Source organism: Trametes versicolor (genome assembly GCF_000271585.1).
Source record: "Trametes versicolor FP-101664 SS1 unplaced genomic scaffold TRAVEscaffold_1, whole genome shotgun sequence".
NCBI lineage: Eukaryota > Fungi > Basidiomycota > Agaricomycetes > Polyporales > Polyporaceae > Trametes > Trametes versicolor.
Window position 1 is genome coordinate 2,224,562 of NW_007360321.1, and position 20,770 is coordinate 2,245,331.

Sequence of the window (20,770 nt, forward strand, 5' to 3'; positions counted from 1 at the left end):
CCAGAACAGCTCCGATCGTATGCCACACAGTTGACACAGGCGTACAAGCTGTCATATGCGCTTCCGCCGAGATATAAACTCCCTCGGGACGCGCTCCGGGTCTCGTACAGCTCAAGCTCCCCCCACCGTTCTCCAACCGCACCTCGTCCCAAAACCTAGCAAAATGTGAGTATGCGCATCGCCGTCAGTCTTCTGGCACTGATGCGTGATGCCTCCCGCTACAGGCCCAAGGAAGCCAAAGAGCCTCTCTTCTGCTGCGGCACATCCCATAAGTCCGCCAACTACCACAAGCGCACCGCCCACCAGCAGCACACCAAAATTTACTTCAAAGGTCACCCAGAAGCAGGCTTTATCTTGCGACGCAACCCCGTCACTACGCTTTTTCACTGCCCCAAGTGTGACAAGTCGTGGGCCATGGCCACACCGATTCGCGTGAGTGGCCGTGTCCTTGAGTGATGCCGAGAGAAAATGACTGACGTCCCCGTCGTCCAGAGTCATATTTTTAAAAAGTGCGCAGGCTACGCGCAGTATCGCTCGCTATCATCCACGAAATCGGAGAACGAAGAAGCGGAGAATGTTCCGCCGTCGCCCAGTCTTCCACGCAATTCTCACAAAAGCCCTTCGGCGGCGTGTGCGGACATGGATACCGAACATACTGAGGGGAACGTCCCAGATGGTGCGTGTATATGCTTCTCTATAGCCCAGGATTTTTTTCTTTACCATGCGTGCCATTGAAATAGGTAGCAACGACGTTTGCAGCCCCGACGTTGACCAATCTTCGTCGTCATCTAGTGGCGGTATCTTGGGGGCTCAGGCTCAGCGTCAGAAGACCGATACTCCCGGACCTCCTGCAAATCCTGGTACTACTTTGGAGCAAGTCCTCTGGTTCCCGCCCGTCCTGCGCCCGGCGATCTGGTCTCCAGTTGAGGCTCCTTACGTGCCCTGTGCGCCGGTCGGCTTGGTTCCCTCTAGCTCTGGTTGTTCCTCTTCTCTGCCGACTCTTACGAGGAGTGCTTCATGCTCGTCAAAGTCGTCCGGCCACACGCTAGCGAATACTGCACCTGTGTCCCGGACCGTCGCTGTCAGATTCAAGTCCGACCCGGATGATGCCTTGTCTGTATCCGCCGATAATTCACGCTACGCTCTCGCTCAAAGCAACCCTCTAGCGTCATCGTCGCATTCCCCGGTTCAACATCTTCCTGAGAGGCCCACCGCCGTCCGGAGCTTCCTCGGTCGCCTTCGCCGCCCAATGGGAGATGCCGCCCCTCTCTTTTACAAAATGGGTCTCGTCACCAAAGAGGATCTGGACTTGATCTGCACTCTGCCGGATGCGTGGGACGAAGTCGGGGTCGTGCTACAGGCCGGGGGGCTCACCACGATAGAATGGTTGATGGTAAAGGAGGCGTTCAAGACGAAGGCGAGGGAACTCTCCGGGTAAAGATGTATTTTGTTGTTTAGTATAGAGTTTTAGCATCGCCGCGGTTTAGAATCATATATATGTTCGCGTCACAGAGTAATTTGTTCATGAAATTTGAAATGTGGGAGCGGAGATCGTGCACTCCGACGTTTTACAAACTGAACGCAATGGTAATCTTGAAGTTATCGTCCTTGTTTCGGTAACACACCGTCCACTCCTCTGCACATATTCACAGACAATAAACAATGCAGAATAAAAGATGATACAGCTGCGAATATGAAGATGAACTGTATCTGGATGCAAAGATGTGTTCACAAATACTGCTGTCACCGCTATCATAGCTCTTGTCCCGCCAACCAGCGGTTTGCCAGCTCGAGCGACTGGACCGGCTTGTCATATGGAGTCTACACAGAGAATGCGTCAAAGATGTCAATTTACACTGGAAGGGCCGATAGGGAGATAACGCACCATATGCCCAGCACCGTCGATGGTAGCAAACGTGAGCCCGCCGCCAGCTCGCACCTTGCCCGCGACCTCGCCGTCCACCAGCCACTCGCGCAGGTGCTCGTTTCGATACGACTCTTGCCCGGTCCATTCCAGCCCAAGCGTCATGCGCTCATTGCCGACCTGCGCAACATCAATCCACGTCAGAACCGCAGTCGCAGTGCGCCCGCAATGACCACGGGCGCTGTGCGCAAGGAAATGCTCACGCACCCAATTGCATATCCAGTCCGTGGCGCCCACATATATTAGGGCACGTACGCCGCGCTCTAGGAGGGCCGCGACGTGGTGCTCTGCCTGGAAGGACCAGTAGTCGGAGTGCCGATCGAAGCGGCCGTTGAGTTCCATATTGACCCAGCTGTAGTTCACGGCAGCTGGGTCAACGCCGAGGAGCGACTGTATATGCGCGTTGTTGAGATATTCTTGCACATATCTGTGAGGTCGTGAGTAAAGGGTCCGCATCGATGACAGCTCTACACTGGGCAGTCTTACTTCAGCTCGGGGTAGCAGGCGATGATGTCTCCCGGAGTATCGGCACTGGCCAAAATGAACGGTGATAGCGGTTTAATTCAATCCACGTGTGAACAGGGACCGGGGTAACTCACCAAGGCCTCGCTGCATCATAAGCGTTCACCTCTGTGTGCGGGTTCCGTCAGCAAGATGCAGTTGATTAGCACATATATACGCGAGCTCACTCTCAAAAAGTCCGGTGAACGAATCTTCGCAGAATTCGAATGCCGAGCGGCAGTCAATGTCGTCCAAAGTGTCCTTGCATGATACCTGCAGACGTTGTGCGCAGCGTGGGTACAACTGTTTAAGCCGAACGCATTCCCTGCAGATATAATTTGAGTCACATGGATGATATTGAGGCAGTATACTAGATACGCACGAAATGCTCGTCACGAAAGGAAAACCGTGCCCTTCGCACTGCACGTCGTAGTATGACTGTGCCATGCTCATCATATCGGTGCACCCATTTCCTGAAATACACTGAGCGGAATTTCTTCGAGGTTGTGAACGTGAACGAACCTATCATGATAGAGGAGAGATTGACAGGCGTCAGGCCTGCGTCGATCAGCCGTGCGTTTTGGTCGTACACAGTTGACGCAAACACCGGAATGTAGCGGCCCTGTCGTTCGGAAAGTTGAGAACATGAACGAGACGTTACCGATCTGGCGGTCTACTGCAAACTTACGCCGTATGACTCGCCCGCCATATGGAACGGGCGTCCCTTGAACTTCGGAAAGTGCTCGAAGAAAATAGCGACGAAAGAAGCAATGTCGACGGCTGCGTCGGCAGTCGTACTCTGGAGGATCGACGGGGTCTTAGGACTTGCTGAACCGGCTAGTACAGTGGCATTTAAACAACTCACTACTTGCTCCCCGTAATCCGCATATGAAAAACCGACACCGACGGGCTGGTCGACGAAGAACACGTTGGCATTTTCGTTCCAGGCGTACTCAAAGCGCTCCGTAGTGTTCGGGCTCGTCACTCTGCAAGGACCTGTAACGTCGTCAGCGATGGAAAAAGTAAACAAGATAGCGGACGAAGCGGCTGACCGAGCTCCATGAAGAGACCGAAAGCTGAGGAACCGCCAGGACCGCCGTTGGTCCAGAAAACGACATCGTCGGCGTCGGGATCCCGACGACTCTCAAAAAAGTAGAAGAAGAGGTGTCGAGCCTCCACGTCGATGTACCCGGTGTAAGACCTGCACGATGAATTAGCGGCAGGTTACACGGCATCACGCCATCCGCAACACAGGTGATCACAAACGGCATGGCGGCGAGAAGAACAGGTGGCATACTGCACTGTACCGTCGCAGAACTGAGACTCCTTGATCCGCACGCTGTGCTTCGGAAATTGGGGATGCGTGAGAGTGGTATAATCCGAGGCGGAGATTGAGCGCAGATCAGAGACTGGGGTGAAGAGGCCCGCATCGTAGGGTTCATAGGGATCGTATGATTTCCCTGAGCGTGCCGGCTCGACACGGCCTTGGTTTGGGAAGAGAGGGTACTGGGAAGCACGCACGCCGATGGCACATGCAGCGGCGAGCAGCAGGAGGGACCTAAATGCGAAGCCCATGCCGGAGACCTGTACCTCGTCGAATGCAAGAAGACGTCCGAGGAGATTACTTGCGTCGGCTGAGAGGGCCCGATATTTGAACTGGGGGGTGAGTTTGAGTCAGGTCTAAGATCAAGTGCACCCGCAGTCAGCACGCAGCCGCAGCAAGTCTTTACGTGATTGAAATTCACGAACAATACCAAATAATGATACTATCTCCTGCGGGGGCCTTGGGAGTTGGACGGCTCTCAGGGTCGAACACAGGTCAAGTCAAGGAGTGGGTCTGGATCGTCAATAATTTATAAGCTGCCTGTACTAGTAGAGGGTTTACGGGCCGTAACCTCCCACTGAAGGACGTAGTCTTGTGCGCACCTTGGACACCGCCGACACCGCCGCGACGCTGGGATGTGTTCAGAAGCCGATCGTGCACGTTTCGGACAAGTGAACGAGATCTGAACATACTCACCGCCTGGCCGTGGACACCGGGGGTGCCGGTCCGAGACGCCCGACACGCGTCGGCTGTGATTGTGGCGTTCCTGGACTGTGTTCCCTTCTTGTCTTCTCACCACCGTCACCGTCAGCTTGCCTACCGCGAACGTCTGGCTCGGATAACCACTGCTACACGACAATTCAAACTCATACTACTTCTTGACAACACACTACTCACATCCTTGCATCATGGTGCGCATCCTGCAGTCGAGCGGGACTCGGCTCGTGCGGAGAGGTGCCTGCCTGGTGCAGGGTCTCCGACAGAAATCGTCCTGGTTCGTTCATAACATCATTACAGCGCGCCCAGTGAGTGTTGTAGAAGCCTCTACTGACCGTAGCCGCCTGGCGGGGCTGAATGGTCTTGGCTCCCTAGGAAGTCCCCGCACGCGCAGACCCGAAGTTCCGCCGCCGCCACCCTGGCACAACGAGGCCAAATGAGCTGGGGCAACTTCAGGTCATGGTCGCGACACAGGAGGTACGCATTCAGTCCATCCTCACGTTTCCAGGGCTGCACAGTGGAGCAGCAGGTGTGCTCGGCCATCCCGGACGAGGTCGAAGGGGGAGCACCGGTGCCGAACTCCCAGGCCGGCGGCAAAACCCTGAAGTCTGTTAGGAAGCTGAAGGTGGGCGGACTTTGCGCACACGACCGAATCTCGAACACATTGTTTACGGCCCTGGCAGAGGATCGGCGGGCGTGCTGTTGTTGCGCTGAACGTAAACCACTTTGATTCTGCTCGTCCGGTACGACGCTTAGCGAGTGTATACAGGTCGTGGACGACGAATACGGGTCGGAATCCGAGGACTTTGGTCGCGTACGTCGCTCGTCTTCGCTCGACACATGCATGAACAGCACTGATCTATGCCAGGCGTACTCCCCCGTGGGCGAGGATTCTTTCGCGCTGAGCGAATACCACACTGCTATCTCGCACATGACTAGCCTCAGCGGATTGGGGAGTGCTGCTGTGCCGCAGTTCGTCGACGAAAGCTCGGGCGCAGTCTTCATCGGTATCGCTATGGTATGTTTTAATCGCCGTTGCCTCGCTTGCCTCATCTGACAATAAAACTAGGGCCCTGAGGCACGTTGCTATCCGACCGCCGGGTCTATTGCGGGGAAATACCAAACGCTTCAAGCCTCTGTTCCGGCCTTGCCAATTACGGAAGCCTCTCCAGGTCTCCTCGCTGCACCATCACAGCTACCATCACTCATGCTCACCCTACCGACACCGCAAATAGCGCAATCACCAGTCTTCCGTCCGCGTTCGCCAATCACGTTATTCAAGTATGTGGAAGCCACGACGCCTACCCGCGACAGTAATCCTCTGTCATTTCCGGCCATTGCTACGCCTTCCCCCGCCCCCTCGATCCCGGCATGCGATCGCTGCTGTCTCGCGCAGCTGGAAGACGGGGTGATCTGCCGCTCGTGCGAGAAACAGTGGCTGGCGTGCAAGATGTGGTACCAGGCACACGACGGCGGACGGCGGCGTTGGCTCACCGAGCCATACATCAATCCTGCGGAAAGCACCGCGAGCATACGCGCGGTCATGGGCCGCCTGGGCGCCCCGGCCAACAGCGAGCGACCGCACTCGACCCGCGGCCTTGGACTTGGATCGTCCGTCTCGTTCCAGCAGGAGCTACCGTTCAGGGTCTTAGCGTCATCTTCCGTCGCCTCTGTCTCGCTTGTGCACTCGCACTCTGCTGGTACTGGGTCCTGGGCGACACGACTAGGGTATCAGATAGCGGCCGCGAAACGCGTTGCATCCGCTCGTCGAGGGTCTCTGGCTTGGACGGCTGCGCGAAAGACGCAGGCTGGTCTTCGTGCGCTGTGGTCTGTCTCTCTGGGGCTCTTGCTGCCTGGTCCTCTGTCTCGGGACCTGCGTCCCTCTGCGCCGTCAAGCACGATGTCTGATGACTCGTTGGGGACGTCATCTGCCGACAGTATCGGTGGCCATCGCCGGCCGTCGTCAAGCATGGACTCAAGCTCCTTGCGCTTTGGGACCCTTGGACTCGGGTGCATCACGTCTAGGTCGCGGTTCGTCGAGCATCTGTTCTGAGCGGTTGCACGATGCACGCGCGTCCGCGCTGCTTGGCGCGGTGGACCGACGGAGCGGAAGAGCCGCAAGTGGGGAGAGTTGCAGAGTTGCAAGGTTGGAGGAGGCGGGCTGGGTTCGAGGGAAGGGTGTTCATGTCGGGAGAGGTCCGCTAGGCAGGTTCTGCGTTGTACGAATAGGGGGAGGTCGTCGCTCCTGAACGGGAATTGCACAGGTCTCGCGCAAATGCAGCGGTGTGTCTGAGAGAGTGGCGGAGGGCAGTCCGATGAGCGCCTGCGTGGGCCCGGCGGACTGGAACTTGAAAACGCTTCGAACCGCGGGCTCGCCGGGGCGCTGCCTCTGTTGGGCGCTAGAGTGTCTGCGATGGCGTGCACACTCAGGCCTGTCGCCCGCAACTCCCCTCCACGACACATGTTTTTCCACCTTTGCGCATTGCGGATCGGCGACGGGGCGACGGAGACCCTGGCGGGCGGAACGACTGGAGAGTCGGGGCAGATCGGCTGAGAGCCGGGCGAGGAATTAATGAGGGGGGCATGTTCTGGCTAGAGTACCACATCGTCGTTCCCTTACGCTCGCGCCGTCCACTCTGCTGGTTTGCGTCTCCTCTCCCTTATAACGGCCCCTCCGACGCCCAGCACAGCCAGCTCATGCTCCCCGCCCACCCCCCACTCAACCCCCACTCACCACAGGCCCTCCCCCGCCATGCACCGTTCTCCCGCTCAACCTCAGCTCGCCCGGGTGGCGCAGCCACCGCAGGCAGACGCCGACGAACACCACCTCCTCCGCCGTGCGCGCAAATGCGCCTGGTACGTCGTCCAGCACGCCACGAAGCACACCGGCGTCGGCATCGTCTGTGCCGTCGCGTACTTTGACCCGTAAGTCTTTTTTCATCGCTTTTTGCCTGAACTGCGCGCTTAACGGAGGCGGGACGGCAGCGGGAACTGGGGGGTCGACCTCCAGGCGGGCTCGGAGTTCGGCTACAAGCTCCTCTTCGTCGTTCTGCTCGCTGGAATCTTCGCTATCGTCGTTCAGGTATGTGGCGCCACCAACTCCGCGCTATCCGGTCCGCTCACTGCGCTTGCAGACCATGGCATCCCGCCTCGGTTGCGTCACCGGTCTGGGTATGTCCGACGTTTTCTCTAGCACGCATACGACCATTTACTGACTTCGCATGCGTGCTCAGATCTCGCCTCGCACTGCCGCATCTTGCTGTACAACCGGCCGAAACACACCAAGATGTGGCGCTGGATGGTCTTGTACCCCCTGTATGCGCTCTCCGAGATCGCCATCATCAGTACGGACCTCGCAGAGCTCCTCGGGTCGGCCATCGCGCTCTGCATGCTCTTCCCGAAGCTCCCGCTCTGGGGCGGCGTCCTCCTCACCGCCTCCGACGTCTTCATCCTGCTCGCGCTGCGGGACCCCATGGCGGGGAAGCCCGTGCGGGTGTTCGAGCTCTGCATCGCCGCTCTTGTAGGTTCTCGGTCTTCTCGGGCATTGCAATGCGCTCACACGGACGCGGCTGGCAGGTGTTCATTGTACTCATCTGTATGGCGGTCATCATCTCCAAGGCGAGCGTCCAATGGGGCGATGCGTTCTTCGGGTTCGTGCCATCGAAGACCGTCATCCAGTCGAACGCGTTGTACACATGTGCGTGCACAGCATTCACGTGCATTTTATATCTGCATTGTACTGACGCGCACCCGCAGCTATCGGTATCATAGGAGCGACCGTGATGCCTCATAGTCTTTTCCTCGGCTCAGCCCTCGCTACGCAAGACCGCGTCGACCACTTGCCCGATCCCGCGAAGGAGGCCCAGGAGCAGTTGAGGACGCTGGACTCTGTCTCCTCCGCGTCCAGTGACTCCTCGAAGAAGCTCAGCCTCGTTGGGTACATCCGGGCTGGCGTGAAGCGCCATATACGCATCGCGAACATTACGGACGTCGCCCGCCCCGACCTTGCATCGCATGCCGAGCATACGAACAGGCCTTACAGCTTCGTGCGCCTACACCTGTACCACGGCATCGTCGACATGGTGATCAGCCTGCTCGGGCTCGCCGTCGTGATCAACTCTATGTGCGTACACTTGACGTGCGAATTGATTCGGGCTCATTGACTGACGGAGTGCCCATACACAGGATCCTCATTCTATCGAGCGCCGTGTTCTTCAACGGGAACACCGGTGATCAGGATCCCGCGAGCCTCTTCGACGCGTACGATCTCCTGGGAAACCTCGTCGGAAAACGTACGTGCCCCTGCTTATTTCTTCGTGGTCTCGATTCACGTGTCTCACGCTACTCCACTCGTCTACAGCCGCCGCTATCCTGTTTGCGCTCGCCCTGCTCGCATCCGGACAAAGCTCGTCCATCATTGCCACTCTCGCAGGCCAGATCGTCTCTGAGGGATTCATCCGCTGGAAACTCTCCGTACGTCTCCCCCGCCGCGCACCTCCCTGTCATGTACGTCCACTAACCTCACATCTGCAGCCGGTCATGCGGCGTCTCGTCACGCGCTGTATTGGTCTCGTGCCCTCCCTCGCCGTCGCCGCCGCTGTCGGGCGGTCGGGCATCGACACGCTGCTCGTCGCCTCCCAGGTCATCCTCTCCATCGTGCTCCCCTTCATCGTCTTCCCGCTCGTCTACCTCACCTCCTCGCGCTCGATCATGAGCGTCCACAAGACGAAGAAGCTGCGCCCCGAGGACGCAGACGTCGACGAGCTCCCCGCGGGCGCCGTCACCCCTGCGGAGTCCGACGAGAAGGACAAGGAGACGACGCGTGTCGACGACACGGACGCGGAGGCGCAGGCAGGCGAGATGGTCGACTTCTCGAACGGGTACATCGTCACCGGCCTCGGGTACCTCATCTGGCTCGTGGTCGTCGTGGCGAACGTCTACGCCATCGTCGGGCTCGCGCTTGGGGACGATTGAGCGCCGACGCCGCCGCATGCAGCATGGCTCTCGGGGTCAACTCGGGGTTCAAGAGTCGAGGGTCGAAGCTCAGCCCAAGGGGTCGAGGGTCGAGCACAAGCGACAGGGCTTTTCGGAGCTCGATGGCGCCCGGCGCGCTACCATTGCATATTTTATGGGTCCTGCACGCATATGTATAATACACACTACACTACTAGCCCCGCACACATTACTACTGTATGTATTAGCCCCCGCGCGACGCGATGTGTTATAAAAATGCCGATGGAAGCGTTGTTGACATTATTGCTTGTGCGAATGACAGTCTAAGGAGACATGAATGGGAATGCGACAGTATGCAGTGCAGACAGATGATGTACTAGGACCACGACGATATGTGCGATACAAACAAGCGAGTCCATGCTCATGCATGCTTCTCCAGTGGTGTAATGAGCTTGCCCATCTGCAATGTTGACTGTGAGCAACGCTCGACGAGTAGATAAATAGAGTCAGCAAAACGCACCTTTGTGACGACCTTCGGCAGCGTTGCACGCTGGAACCCAAGACGCGTATTCCACTCCGTGCCGAGTGGAACCTCCATGCTGCGGTCGAACTGCGCCTTGCTCGTGTACGGGAAAGGTAGGTCCTTGACCTGGTACTTCGCCGCTTTCTTGTCCCGTTTCTCGGAGATGACAACGTGCGTCTTCTTGTAGTCTGCGCGCGTCGTAGGGTCGACTCCCGCGATCTTCTTGATGAAGTGCGGCTTGGGCGGGGCCTTCTTCGTACCAGTGCCACCCCATGTACCCTGCGTGCTGTCAGTAGGCAGTCTGATGCGGTTAGGGACGGAACGCTCACCCAGCCAGGCAGCGTGGTATCGATCTCTTTTGGCGCGTCTTCCTGAATCTCGCGCCGCTTGGCATCGGCGAAATCCTAGTTGCGAGGGTATGAGGACGGGTTACAGGCCGTGACATTAACCTGAACCCTTACCTGAACGACGTTGTCACCCGCGAAGGCGAGGGCGACAAGGTCACGCTGCTCGAACGCCTTGACCTTACCCTTGCCCTTCTGGGTGAGCGCGCTCTCCTGCTCTTCGACTTCGCTGTTGGCGTCCGAGTCGCTGTCGTCATCGGCCTGCGACGCTCGCGCCTTGCCTTTCGCCACCGAGGCCGACTTTGCAGTGGGCTTCGACTTCGGCTTCGATGGCTGCCCTGCCTTGGACGGCCCCGCTTCGTTGCCATTGGCCAACGTCATGACCGTCGACAACGAGACGTCTACCGCGGCGTCCTCCAGCGCCTTCGCCTTCTCCTCCAGCCGGTTCTTGACGCGCTTGCGGAGCTTGTTCTTGGATTTCTCCGCCGCGGCGCTCTCTTTGCTGATCGCGACCTCGTGCTTCGTCAGACCACCTTTGCTAGAAACTTGTGCAATCCACGGGTTGACTTCGTCCGTGGGTGGCGGGACGCGTCGTTGGGAAACAGGGGAGCCGGGGGGCGAATTATCGGGCGGGCTGTCGCGGGCTTCGGGAGGAAGGTCTGTTGACTTGAGGGTGACGCTCGACGTATCGGAGGCAAGTGAGCCAACAGGACGGACACCCGTGTTCTGGTTCCTCCGTAGGTAAGCTCGGCGTCGATAACGCAGCGGGCAATAAACTCACCAGTGCACCGGGACGATAGACCACGCGGCCGCCGACGCGCTGAATGATAGCCCCGGAGGGCTGGTCGCCGTCTTCTGCGTCCGCATCGTCGTCGGCGTCTGGGTCTCCGCCGCCCATCTCCTTGACGAAGTCGTCGGCGATCTCGTCCGCTCTCCGCTGTTCACGGGCCATGGCGTCTCTCATGAACTTCATCTCGAAGATGCTCTTGCTCTTGCCTGCAGGAGTCTCGGTGTCGTCCACATCGAGCGCGGCGAGCTCGTCGAAGGCCCGGGATTTGATGCGGGCGGCACCGTCCTCACCCTCTTCGTCACTCGCGTCGTCATCGCTGTCCTCGTCTCCGCTGTCCCCCTCTCCACGAATCTTCTTTCGTAATCGCTCGCCGCGGTCCAGCATCTCGTTGATGTCTCGCCGCTGATCCTCGTCGAGCTCCCCCCTTTCACGCATGGCCTTCGCCCATTTGCCGGTATTCTTGTGCCGCAGAGTGGCGCGTTCACGGGCACGGTCAACCTCCCGCTTGAGCCGCGCCTCTTCGTCGTCGAGGTCATCGTCCGAGCCCTCTCCAAGCTTCTCCGCTAAACGGGCACGCTCCTTCTTCTTCAGGCGGCGATAGGTCTTGCTCTTGATCTTTGCAACACGCTTAGCTTTCGCCTCCGCGCGGAACATAAGTTCACGCATTTTCGCGAGCTCAGCGCGGCGTGCGGCAACCTCTTCGACGGAGAGGTGGTTCATTTTCAGCGTCTCGGTCTGGGCAATCTCGTCTTCGCGCATCTTGGCAGACTTCAGGAGCTTATCCACAGCGCTTTCAAGCTCTGTCGTCGGCTATAGTAATTCGCGACTTTAGAGTAATTCCGACGTGTGGTGGAATGATACTTACCTTGAATTTCGCTGCAAGCTCCAAATTGGATGTCCGGCTCTTGGGCTCAGCTTGCAAAGGGAAGCTCAGATGCTCGGCCTATGTTCGATGATATATGAGCGGACGCCGTGACCGCCAAATATTGTGACCATACCTCCTTGATGCGCTGCATCGTAGCCTTCCATTTGTCGACTTCCTCCTTCGTCTGCTCGTAAGCGGCCTCACGGTCCAACTTCTCGGCAGTACGTTGTGGCAGAGGTGCCGACAACGTCCTGACCTTGCCAGATGTAGACGCAAGAACCTTCGCGGATTTCTTGAGTGATGCCAAATTCGATGATTGGCCCTCGAGAGGGGCGAGCAGGTCATCGAGGTTCAGCTTGCCACCACCTGTAGCATAATTAGTACAGCTATTGAAGACTTCACACTTTACGCACTTAATGCGGGAGCAAATTCATTCTCTGCGCCAAGTTCTGTCCGCTCGGGAAGCAGTCTCCTCTTCCTCGCCGCGGGCTTAGGGTCGACATCTTTGCCGTCGTCCTCGTCAGGAGCTTTTCGCTTTTGTCCCGCATCGAGTCCAGACACAAATTGCTCAAGGTCCTGAAGGGCGGAATCGTCTTCTTCGTCCTCTGGCTCGGATGCTGAGCCCATCTTGTCGTCTTCGTCTTCGTCCTCCTCCGAATCCTCTTCACTGTTCATCTCTTCATCCTCCTCCTCATCTTCGCTCATCTGTGCGGCGTCCGTCTTCAAACTACTTGTTTTCTTGGCGTCCTGATGCTCATCTTCGCTTTCTGGGTCACCTCGCCCATCCAAGACGTCCAAGACATCTATGAACTCGCTCGGGTCACCCTCTTCCTCTTCATCATCGTCGTCCCCGTCACTGGCCTCAGAGGCGTCCTCGATCTCTGCTTCGGATTGCACTTCATCACTATCCTCATTGAGGTCCACCTCGGCGAACCGTACTGCGCGGCCTGCGTCGGCCCTTTTCTTCGACTTGGACTTTGTCCCGGCCTTCTTCTGTTATACTGTTAGCGCATTGTGGAACACCCACCGGTTTACAAGCACGCACCTTCTCAGTGAAGCTGAAGCCGGCGTAACGTTCATTATCACTCTCTTCGAACGCTTCGTCACTGTCGATCTCCTCGTCTTCATCCTCGCCTATCGCATCGTCGTCGTCGTTTTCTCCGACCAGCCTTGGCCTCGCATCTCGACCCTTGGTGGCCGGACCGTCTTCATCCTCTTCACTTCCGCTCCGTGCGCCCCCCGCTTCATCCCTCTCCAGCTCAAGTTTGACCTTCGAGCGGCGGACCTTGTCTTGCTGATATTCGTACACATCTCCAAGATCCCCGGCCGAGAGGGCCTTCGATTTCAGGGTATGCCGTTTGGCATAGCCGAGCGCGTTTGCGGTCTTGCGCGAAGATGGTGCAGGCCTCGCTGACTTTCCGAGATTCCGTCCTCTAGCCATCGTAAAGGAGCGCCCAGAGTATGCAGACGGATACACGAGAAAGTGGGCAGCAGGAGGGAGTGTACAGGTGAGAGACGGGAAAATGAGAGGGACGTCCTCGGCTGCTCACCACTGGGATTAACTTGCTCAGATCTTCCTCCCGATCCATACACTCCGCGCACGTGGCTGCTCTAGCGCTTCGGCATCCTCCGTCTCAGGCCCATTGCGGACAATGGTGAGTAGGAACGGGAGCTCAGGCTGTACTGGTTTGTTCTTTTGGCAAAGGCAAGCTTATGATGCTCTGCTGAATGACGGAAAGAGCCAGAGTATAACTACACTTGGTTGGGAAATTTGACATGGATCGGCGGCGGTATATGAGCTTCAAGGACAAGCAAGGGAGGCGAGAGCCTGATCAACTTGGGAACCTCTCAGCAGGTACTCTGAGAACTGGCACACCAAACAGCGACGATCCGTCATGTTATACGAGTAAGAGCCTTACAGTGTGTGTAATCTCCTGCCACTAGTATGAAGGGTCGCTGTGTATGGGTTGCTGAAGCTTTAAGGCTTAATTTGGCCTTTGGCGAGCCTAACGGTGAAGGCAAATATTCGGCGCTGCGGTAACAATCTTGCAGGTTAGCCTCATTGTGCTGTGCGGGAGGGCAGGGCCTCGAAAGACCCGTACCCACCACACACCGTGTCTGTGGACCTGTAGTGCCTCAGCCACGGCCACTCGACCCCGACTTAAACTCGGTCGGTAAATGCTCCGCAGAGGTAGCTCGCGATGGTACCGCGTGAACAAACGCAAAAACTTGAAGTCACAAACGAACCCTGCCTCCCAAACTTCGCACCTTGTGTCGAGACAGGAAGTGGAAATAGACGATATAGGGCGGGATGTCATTCGAATCCTGGACAGCGTCTCGTCGTAGCATGCAACGGTGGCCTACGCTCTGATCATACAAGGGGGACGCACACATTACAAGGGCCGGTGAACGCATATCATGGATCGCATATCGAATGTAGTAAACATGCATGAAAGCCCGTCCCCGAGGGCTCGGCGTGTCCCATCCCAAAAAGCCGCAAAAGGGCTGTGGTGAGGCGCACAACCACTATTTCAGCTTCTTCTTGCTGTAAAGCAGGCCTTCGTAAGCACAGAAGGTTATCGTGGGCCGAAGGGACGTGAACGTACGGGCGGAGCTGAGACGAGTGGCCACATCCACGCTTGCGGCAGTTGGTCGCGCGAGGGGGAAGGCGCGCGTAGCACTTGCGACAAATCTGCTTGTCACAGTTGTATTTTGACGCGAGCACCTTGAGCGAGGGCTCGATGATGCCACCACGGAGACTTTGGCGGTGGTGTAAGACTTCGGTAAAGTACAGAGTACCGCTTTACTCACCGGAGGACGAGGTGGAGGGTGGACTCCTTCTGGATGTTGTAGTCGCTGAGGGTACGGCCGTCCTCGAGCTGCTTGCCGGCGAAGATCAGGCGCTGCTGGTCGGGGGGGATGCTGCCAAGGTCCGTCAGTACCGTGCCGCCGCCGGGTCTACCATCCCCAAATGACCACTCACCCCTCCTTGTCCTGGATCTTGGCCTTGACATTGTCGATAGTGTCGGAGGACTCGACCTCAAGGGTGATGGTCTTCCCCGTAAGGGTCTTGACGAAGATCTGCATCTTCACGTACGGTCAACGTCGAGAATCGTGTGCTTGGGGACGGCGGCACTTACTGCTGCTGACGGTGAGTGTGAGAGCCTGGGAAAGACTGTACAGCAGCAAATCCAGGTGGCTGAGTTTAGGGCAGGTTCAACACGGCGCACGTGACACCTGCGTTCCCTCAAATAGAGCGCTCAGCTACCCGGACGCGTCGTGCTGTCACTGTCTGGACTCTGGACGTCGCCAGCGTTGCCGACGGGACTGTGCTACGACGCTTGCGATGTACTGTGCCCATTCTGCCTCTTTGCTCGCTTGCGGAGGTACTTTGGCTGTGAGGACTCTGACTAGGTCGGAATCACGCCTCCTTGGACCCAACTTCTGGACACGCGTCGACGAGTCGACCTCAACCGATGGTGAGTGTCGCTTCATTTTCGTGTTTTGCCTATCGCTTTCTGGGATGAGAAATCTTCGTAAACTCAGCTCACTTCGATGCCCTCAAGGGTTATGAGAAGAATGCGATACTTTTTCTGAGCTTCTTCTATCATAGCATGCTTTTCCTCTTGGAAACACGCAGCTAACACCTCTTTGTTATCAGGTCCGTTCCATCCGTCCGCTGGGCTTCTTGCGTATGGCGCTGAATATCTGGGACGACCTTCCTGTGAGTACCCTCTTCAATATCATCCCTTGCGCCTTCGCCTTCGGATGAAAATATTCTGCAAATTACTACTCGACGTGTTCACGCACGATGGGAGCGATTCCTTCGGGAACCATTCAAGTCTCTGATACTTGTTCGGTCGTACAACATTCGCAACATTGGCTGACTATCTGTTACAGCACGGGGGCGTCCGATATCATCGCAAATATGTCAACCTTGCCAGGACCCAGGTACGTTGGCGATGTACCATTCCTCAGCATCTGTATGTTCGTTGCTCGTGTGTAGTCTGCCGTTCTGTCTCTTGCGTAATATACCGTGTTCTCCACACCAATACCGCGTGCCTGCTCGTGTGATGAACCATGAAGGCTTCATCAGCTGCAACCTCGAACGAGTCGCTGGTACCTGACCAGCTCCCATGCTCTCCGCCGGAAGTGATAAGAGATGGTCAGCAGAACATGGTGCTTTCCACACAATGACTGCACGGCGGGTTGTTGCCGTGATAGACGCGATACCTCCGGAGGCGACGTCCCTGCCGCCGGTCAACGCCTCGTCACGATCGGCTCCGTAAAAGGCCTCTTCGGTATGCCTCCCGCCAACCGAGTACGCTCTTCCTTGCCGTCTCCCATCGTGAACGCGTTCCGCTGCCTCCAGTAGCCCGCGCACCATCAGGCTTGTCGCACCCAAGGCGGTTGCATGTGGTGAGCCGCGTTCAAGGTTGTGTCCAGCAAGCTCTGCGCCACGAGGCTTGGCGCTGTCATCATGTCCAACTTCACGCTCGTCGACCCAAAAGGATGGGACTGCGATCTGCAATCCGTGCGTTTACCCCGACAGAATTTGACTCGATTAAGCTCACCGGCTCACACCAGGTGTATTCGGCATACATAGGCCACTTTCAGCTGCACAACATCGTCTGGTGGGTGCTCCAGGGCAGATGTTAGCCGAGACGCCTGGTTGACAACATTATTGACAGGTACGAACGATCGTGGGGCGTATTCTTCGAGTCTTTCGAAGAATTCCTGACTTTTTCGTGGCCGGCCATCACCGTCACTGATGCGTGGACCGGACGAGCACACATTGTGGTCCGGATGTCGACAGTAAACGCGTTTCTGAAGATGCTGAAAACAAGGTATCATCGAGGATGTAATCTCGTTCGGAGGTGTTGTACTCACCTGCGCCTGAAGGTTTGGAGAGACTCTTCCCATCGTTGAGAACATACTCCGAATAACCCCGTTCGAAACCTCCCAACGGCATCTCCGTACAATCTCCGACTATACTACGTACAAGAAAGTCTTCTCCACACTTCCTGCCATCGCCCTCTCCGCGCAGAAGGTCCGAGTGCGGAACGGCGAGCCCCAGAGCGTCCGAGAGCTGTGGGCCTCTAGAGACAAGACTTTCTTGGCCATTGACTTTGAATGGTCGGAACGCAATTCCGCGTCGTGCGTTGAGTGGGGCTACGCTGCCGTGCGCTGCGGACACCTTGATACGTCAGTACTTATTAACTTTGACGTCCCCGCTCATGCTGAAAGAGATACCACATCTTCATACAGAGCTGGAGCATGGCCTCCTGATCCGGAGCCAAACTACAGGTGCGCGTCTCGTGCTAGCCGCCACATTCAGCGAACTCACGGTCGTAGACGTGGGCACTACATTGTTGCGGAGTATGTGGACAAGGTGCACAACAGGCACCGGCCAAGTTTTCCTTGGGCAGTAAGTCCCTCGCACGCTTTCCGCCGGCACGGACGCTCACCCGCTCTTCGTGACAGTATGCGGTAAGCCGTGGCCCTGCTGACACCCACAACTCGTGCTCAATCTCGTACGATCTGCCAGTTCGGTGAAAGCCAGGTCGTCCCGAAAGCCAAGCTGTCACACATGATCCAAGCCATCATCAGGTACGCCCTTCTCCTTCAGATTCGCGCATGGTTCGTGAAGCAGATCTGCCTCGCACCTTGTAGCAGCCTGATGAGCCCCGACTCGGAGACGATCCCAAATACACTCGTGCTTGTCGCACACGGGACCACCGGAGACCTCCGCCGCCTCGAGGAAATGAGGATCAGTAAGCTCCTTCACCCGTCCTTACGTCCTCGTCGCACCTTCTCACCTGGCTTCCGCTCCGTGCGCCCGCAGAGCTCCCACACAATCTGCTCATCGTCGACACGATGGCGTTCGAGCGCCAGCTATACAGCACCGGCCAGCGCGGCGCGATGCAGGAGCCGTCCGGGAAGGCCCGCGAGCAGGGCTCCAGCCTCTCGCTCGCGGCGCTACTCCAGTCACTCGGCGTGGATGTCCAGCGCGTGCTGCACAACGCCGGGAACGCGGCGTTCATGTGCCTGCTCGGGCTCCAGGCGCTGTTCGACCCGGACACCAAGGCGCCCGTTCCACGCGTGCCCAAGGGCGTATCCCCCATGCTGCGCGGCCCCAGCTGGAGCCCGTCCATGGCGCCTGGGATCCCGTTCGTGCCTACCCCGCCCGTATTTCCGCAAATGGGGTTGATGCCCCCTGGCTCGCCGGTGCTTTTCCCAAGGCACTCTACCCCGGACATCGTTGGGGACGCAGGAGCGGCCAACGGGAGGATGTCGTTCTTCCCGAACCACCGCACGATCAGCGACCAACGGCTGGCACCTCCCACCGGCTCGTTCAACGGACGGATGCCCGGAAGGGCGCGGGTGAACTCGACGAACGACATAAACGAGATGGGCGAGAACCTGGCTGCGATGCACCTGAAGAGCAAGACTGTGAGCTCGTACGCTCTCCCGCACTCACGATGAAAATTTGGCAGATGATACACATACCACGAGGACATCTCGGACATGGACTGGACACGATCGATACCATACCACCATACCATATGCACGTACCACGGACTGGTTAGAGACCGCCGATCATGTATCTGGCGTCTCAAGGACACCGCGGACTAGTTACTGACTGGAGTACTCTCACCCCTGGGACTTTGTATGCGCACATTCCGATTCGGACAGACGACGATTGATCCATCGATACACCTCCTTGCTGACGAATACATAAACATGCCGATGTACAATCTAGACGACGGTATAGTTTTCGACGACCACGGTCGCATCCTCCGAGAACGTGACGTCCTCGCCGTTGTCGATGCGCGCGACCGACGCCAGGTGGACGCCCGCGACGCTGCCCTCTCCAACGAACGACACGCTGACGGGGAAGAAGACCCCAGGGTCGTCCCCGCCAACGGAGAACTCGAGCGAGCCGGACCGCTCCTCCGCGTTGACGAGCGGGATGGCCCAGTCGAGGGAATGGCTCGACGGGTTGAGCGACCATTCGCCCGAGTGCGACGAGACCGTGGGATACGACCCATCCCTATGTCAATCAAGTGAGCCCTTGAGCGTGGAAGGCCCGGCAATTCAACGGAGACGTACGGCAAGGGGATCGAGATCACGACGTCGTGCAAGGAAACGTGCTCGGCCTCGAGCTCGTACTCAATGTTCACGTCGCACGTCCCGTCGTTGGACGGCGTGGGCCAGCAGTTGACTGCGATTCGAAGCCCGCCATCAGCGTCCATACGTCCTCCCCAAAACAGGCTAGAAAGACTCACTCGACAGCGGGACATACGTCTCGTCCTTGCCGGAGTATCTCCACTTCAGCACGGCAAGCGGCTGGCCGACGGGGAAACTGCGCGAAGCGTCTTTGAGCGCCACAACGCGGTCCCTGTTCGCTGCAAATTTCGCGACCTGCGGGTGCTGCTTGAATTGCAGCTCAGGGCCGTAGCTAGCAGGCGCGGGGGCCAGCGTGAGTTTCAGACGCGCCAGGTCGGGGTCCGAGATCTGCAGGTTCATGTCACCCCGCAATTCGAGGTTGGTCAGACCGCCTTCGCGCATGAGTTCCAGGTTGATAAACTCTTTAACGATAACGTGCACGCTAAAATAGGTGTTAATAGAGTTACGGGATTAGATGGTAGATCATATACCTCTGCGCCTCGACTGGGGGTAAGCTACCACGATCATTCTTCGGTGCTGACGCGACGGGCTCGGGAGTGTGGGAGACAGCGGGAGTGCCTGGCGCAGACATGTCCTCGGAGAGAAGAGCCTCTCCACCAAGGGCATCCAGCAGTGCCGATTGCTGGGTCCTCTTGCCACCCAACTTCATACCGCTGCCCTTGAATGCGGGTGCCCGGAGACTGGACGGCGCAGGCGAGTTGGTGCGGATCGCCGCAGGAGGGGTATATTCGCGCTGGGCGACTGGCGCGTACCCAGAGATGCCACCGCCGAGGTAGCCTCCCCCGGACGGCGCACCGGCGGCGGCGCGCCTCTGCTGCTCCCGGCGCTGCATCTCGAGCTGCTTGGCGCGACGCTTGAGCTCTTCCTTCGCCTCTGCTTCTTTGTTCTGCCCAGACGTCAATATATGCGCGGGTTATACACTGCACTCGTTAGACTCACCCGGGCAATGATCTCCTGGATCTTCTCCTCGTGACTCTCCATCTCGAGCACGTTCCGCACCTGCATCAGGTTGACCGGTTCCCTGTACCCCAGGCTCACGATCTCGTCGAACGCGAAGAGCAGTTCGAACTCGTTCTTGACGATCTCGCGCTGCTCCGCACTCCTGCAGAGGTCGGAGACAACGCGCGCGAAGAGATGTAAAGTGTCGATGTCTTGCAGGATGTTGGACGCCTTATTCGTGATGAGGATTATATAGAGGTCTTCCAGTGGTTGATAGACATAGCGGACGTCGGTTGTTTCGACCGACGTGTGTTGAGTGTTGGTCGGGATGAGTTTCGGGAAGGACGCGAGAAGGGACTCTATCCTCGCTCGCGACATGTCACGGAACTGGCGAGACACGATGGCTGGTGGGCTGTGAGTAGGGTTCTGAACGGTATATAAAATACATGCGTACGTTTTCCGCCCTTCGTGCATATTGAAGCTGCGAGGACAACCTAGCGGAGACATCGCATCGAGGTCCTCCGTGTGAAATCAAGTTACGCTTACCATTCCGAAGATGCGCTAGCTTCAGGGTTTTCGAGGAGGTTCAAGCGGTAATAGGAGGCTCTCCAGACCAGAGTTTAGAGAAGATGAGGGGTAGCAGCGCGCAGGAGTAAGTCGAGCCGAGAGCCGCGGTCGCCGTTTGTGACGACCGAGTCC

At 57.7% G+C, this 20,770-nt stretch overlaps 8 protein-coding genes across 8 annotated transcripts; 4 read left to right on the plus strand and 4 right to left on the minus strand.

The window, feature by feature from the left end:
- Positions 1–55: 55 nt before the first annotated feature.
- On the plus strand, positions 56–1,438 carry TRAVEDRAFT_41861 (uncharacterized protein; the record flags this gene model as incomplete). Its single annotated transcript, XM_008033964.1, has 4 exons — positions 56–165; positions 225–432; positions 493–676; positions 741–1,438. The coding sequence occupies 4 exons, from the start codon at positions 56–58 to the stop codon at positions 1,436–1,438; spliced, it is 1,200 nt and encodes a 399-aa protein (XP_008032155.1).
- Positions 1,439–1,614: 176 nt separating this feature from the next.
- On the minus strand, positions 1,615–4,000 carry TRAVEDRAFT_68253 (serine carboxypeptidase; the record flags this gene model as incomplete). The annotated part of the gene is made up of 12 exons (XM_008034721.1): positions 1,615–1,821; positions 1,886–2,044; positions 2,132–2,351; positions 2,411–2,455; positions 2,524–2,554; positions 2,614–2,750; positions 2,808–2,898; positions 2,948–3,047; positions 3,114–3,224; positions 3,291–3,421; positions 3,478–3,626; positions 3,723–4,000. 12 exons carry the CDS (start codon positions 3,998–4,000, stop codon positions 1,753–1,755), a joined length of 1,521 nt encoding a protein of 506 aa, XP_008032912.1. The 3' UTR covers positions 1,615–1,752.
- Positions 4,001–4,657: 657 nt separating this feature from the next.
- TRAVEDRAFT_41863 (uncharacterized protein) lies at positions 4,658–6,519 on the plus strand (the record flags this gene model as incomplete). Its single annotated transcript, XM_008033965.1, has 7 exons — positions 4,658–4,774; positions 4,842–4,943; positions 4,975–5,091; positions 5,150–5,182; positions 5,236–5,280; positions 5,335–5,484; positions 5,536–6,519. The coding sequence occupies 7 exons, from the start codon at positions 4,658–4,660 to the stop codon at positions 6,517–6,519; spliced, it is 1,548 nt and encodes a 515-aa protein (XP_008032156.1).
- A 667-nt stretch (positions 6,520–7,186) lies between these two features.
- Positions 7,187–9,713, plus strand: TRAVEDRAFT_139278 (natural resistance-associated macrophage protein). Its single transcript, XM_008034722.1, has 9 exons — positions 7,187–7,391; positions 7,452–7,548; positions 7,601–7,637; positions 7,700–7,986; positions 8,043–8,163; positions 8,223–8,589; positions 8,652–8,758; positions 8,827–8,939; positions 9,000–9,713. The coding sequence occupies exons 1-9, from the start codon at positions 7,219–7,221 to the stop codon at positions 9,438–9,440; spliced, it is 1,743 nt and encodes a 580-aa protein (XP_008032913.1). The 5' UTR covers positions 7,187–7,218; the 3' UTR covers positions 9,441–9,713.
- Positions 9,694–13,392, minus strand: TRAVEDRAFT_55373 (Utp14-domain-containing protein). Its single transcript, XM_008034186.1, has 9 exons — positions 12,987–13,392; positions 12,355–12,934; positions 12,075–12,307; positions 11,942–12,019; positions 11,068–11,886; positions 10,404–11,012; positions 10,272–10,346; positions 9,940–10,221; positions 9,694–9,879 (listed from the first exon to the last, which is right to left on the minus strand). The coding sequence occupies exons 1-9, from the start codon at positions 13,380–13,382 to the stop codon at positions 9,841–9,843; spliced, it is 3,111 nt and encodes a 1,036-aa protein (XP_008032377.1). The 5' UTR covers positions 13,383–13,392; the 3' UTR covers positions 9,694–9,840.
- Positions 13,393–14,666: 1,274 nt separating this feature from the next.
- On the minus strand, positions 14,667–15,019 carry TRAVEDRAFT_104903 (ubiquitin; the record flags this gene model as incomplete). Its single annotated transcript, XM_008034723.1, has 3 exons — positions 14,667–14,700; positions 14,753–14,863; positions 14,925–15,019. Coding segments are annotated over 3 exons (240 nt in total), but the record flags the coding sequence as incomplete, so codon positions are not given.
- A 1,346-nt stretch (positions 15,020–16,365) lies between these two features.
- Positions 16,366–16,904, plus strand: TRAVEDRAFT_139287 (uncharacterized protein; the record flags this gene model as incomplete). Its single annotated transcript, XM_008034724.1, has 4 exons — positions 16,366–16,475; positions 16,529–16,575; positions 16,633–16,788; positions 16,844–16,904. Coding segments are annotated over exons 1-4 (318 nt in total), but the record flags the coding sequence as incomplete, so codon positions are not given.
- An 82-nt stretch (positions 16,905–16,986) lies between these two features.
- TRAVEDRAFT_158750 (coatomer subunit delta) lies at positions 16,987–20,745 on the minus strand. Its single transcript, XM_008034725.1, has 13 exons — positions 20,618–20,745; positions 20,526–20,565; positions 20,072–20,475; positions 19,603–20,018; positions 19,231–19,553; positions 19,055–19,166; positions 17,787–18,995; positions 17,615–17,715; positions 17,490–17,551; positions 17,426–17,431; positions 17,297–17,369; positions 17,210–17,248; positions 16,987–17,146 (listed from the first exon to the last, which is right to left on the minus strand). The coding sequence occupies exons 1-7, from the start codon at positions 20,618–20,620 to the stop codon at positions 18,701–18,703; spliced, it is 1,593 nt and encodes a 530-aa protein (XP_008032916.1). The 5' UTR covers positions 20,621–20,745; the 3' UTR covers positions 16,987–17,146; positions 17,210–17,248; positions 17,297–17,369; positions 17,426–17,431; positions 17,490–17,551; positions 17,615–17,715; positions 17,787–18,700.
- Positions 20,746–20,770: the final 25 nt, after the last annotated feature.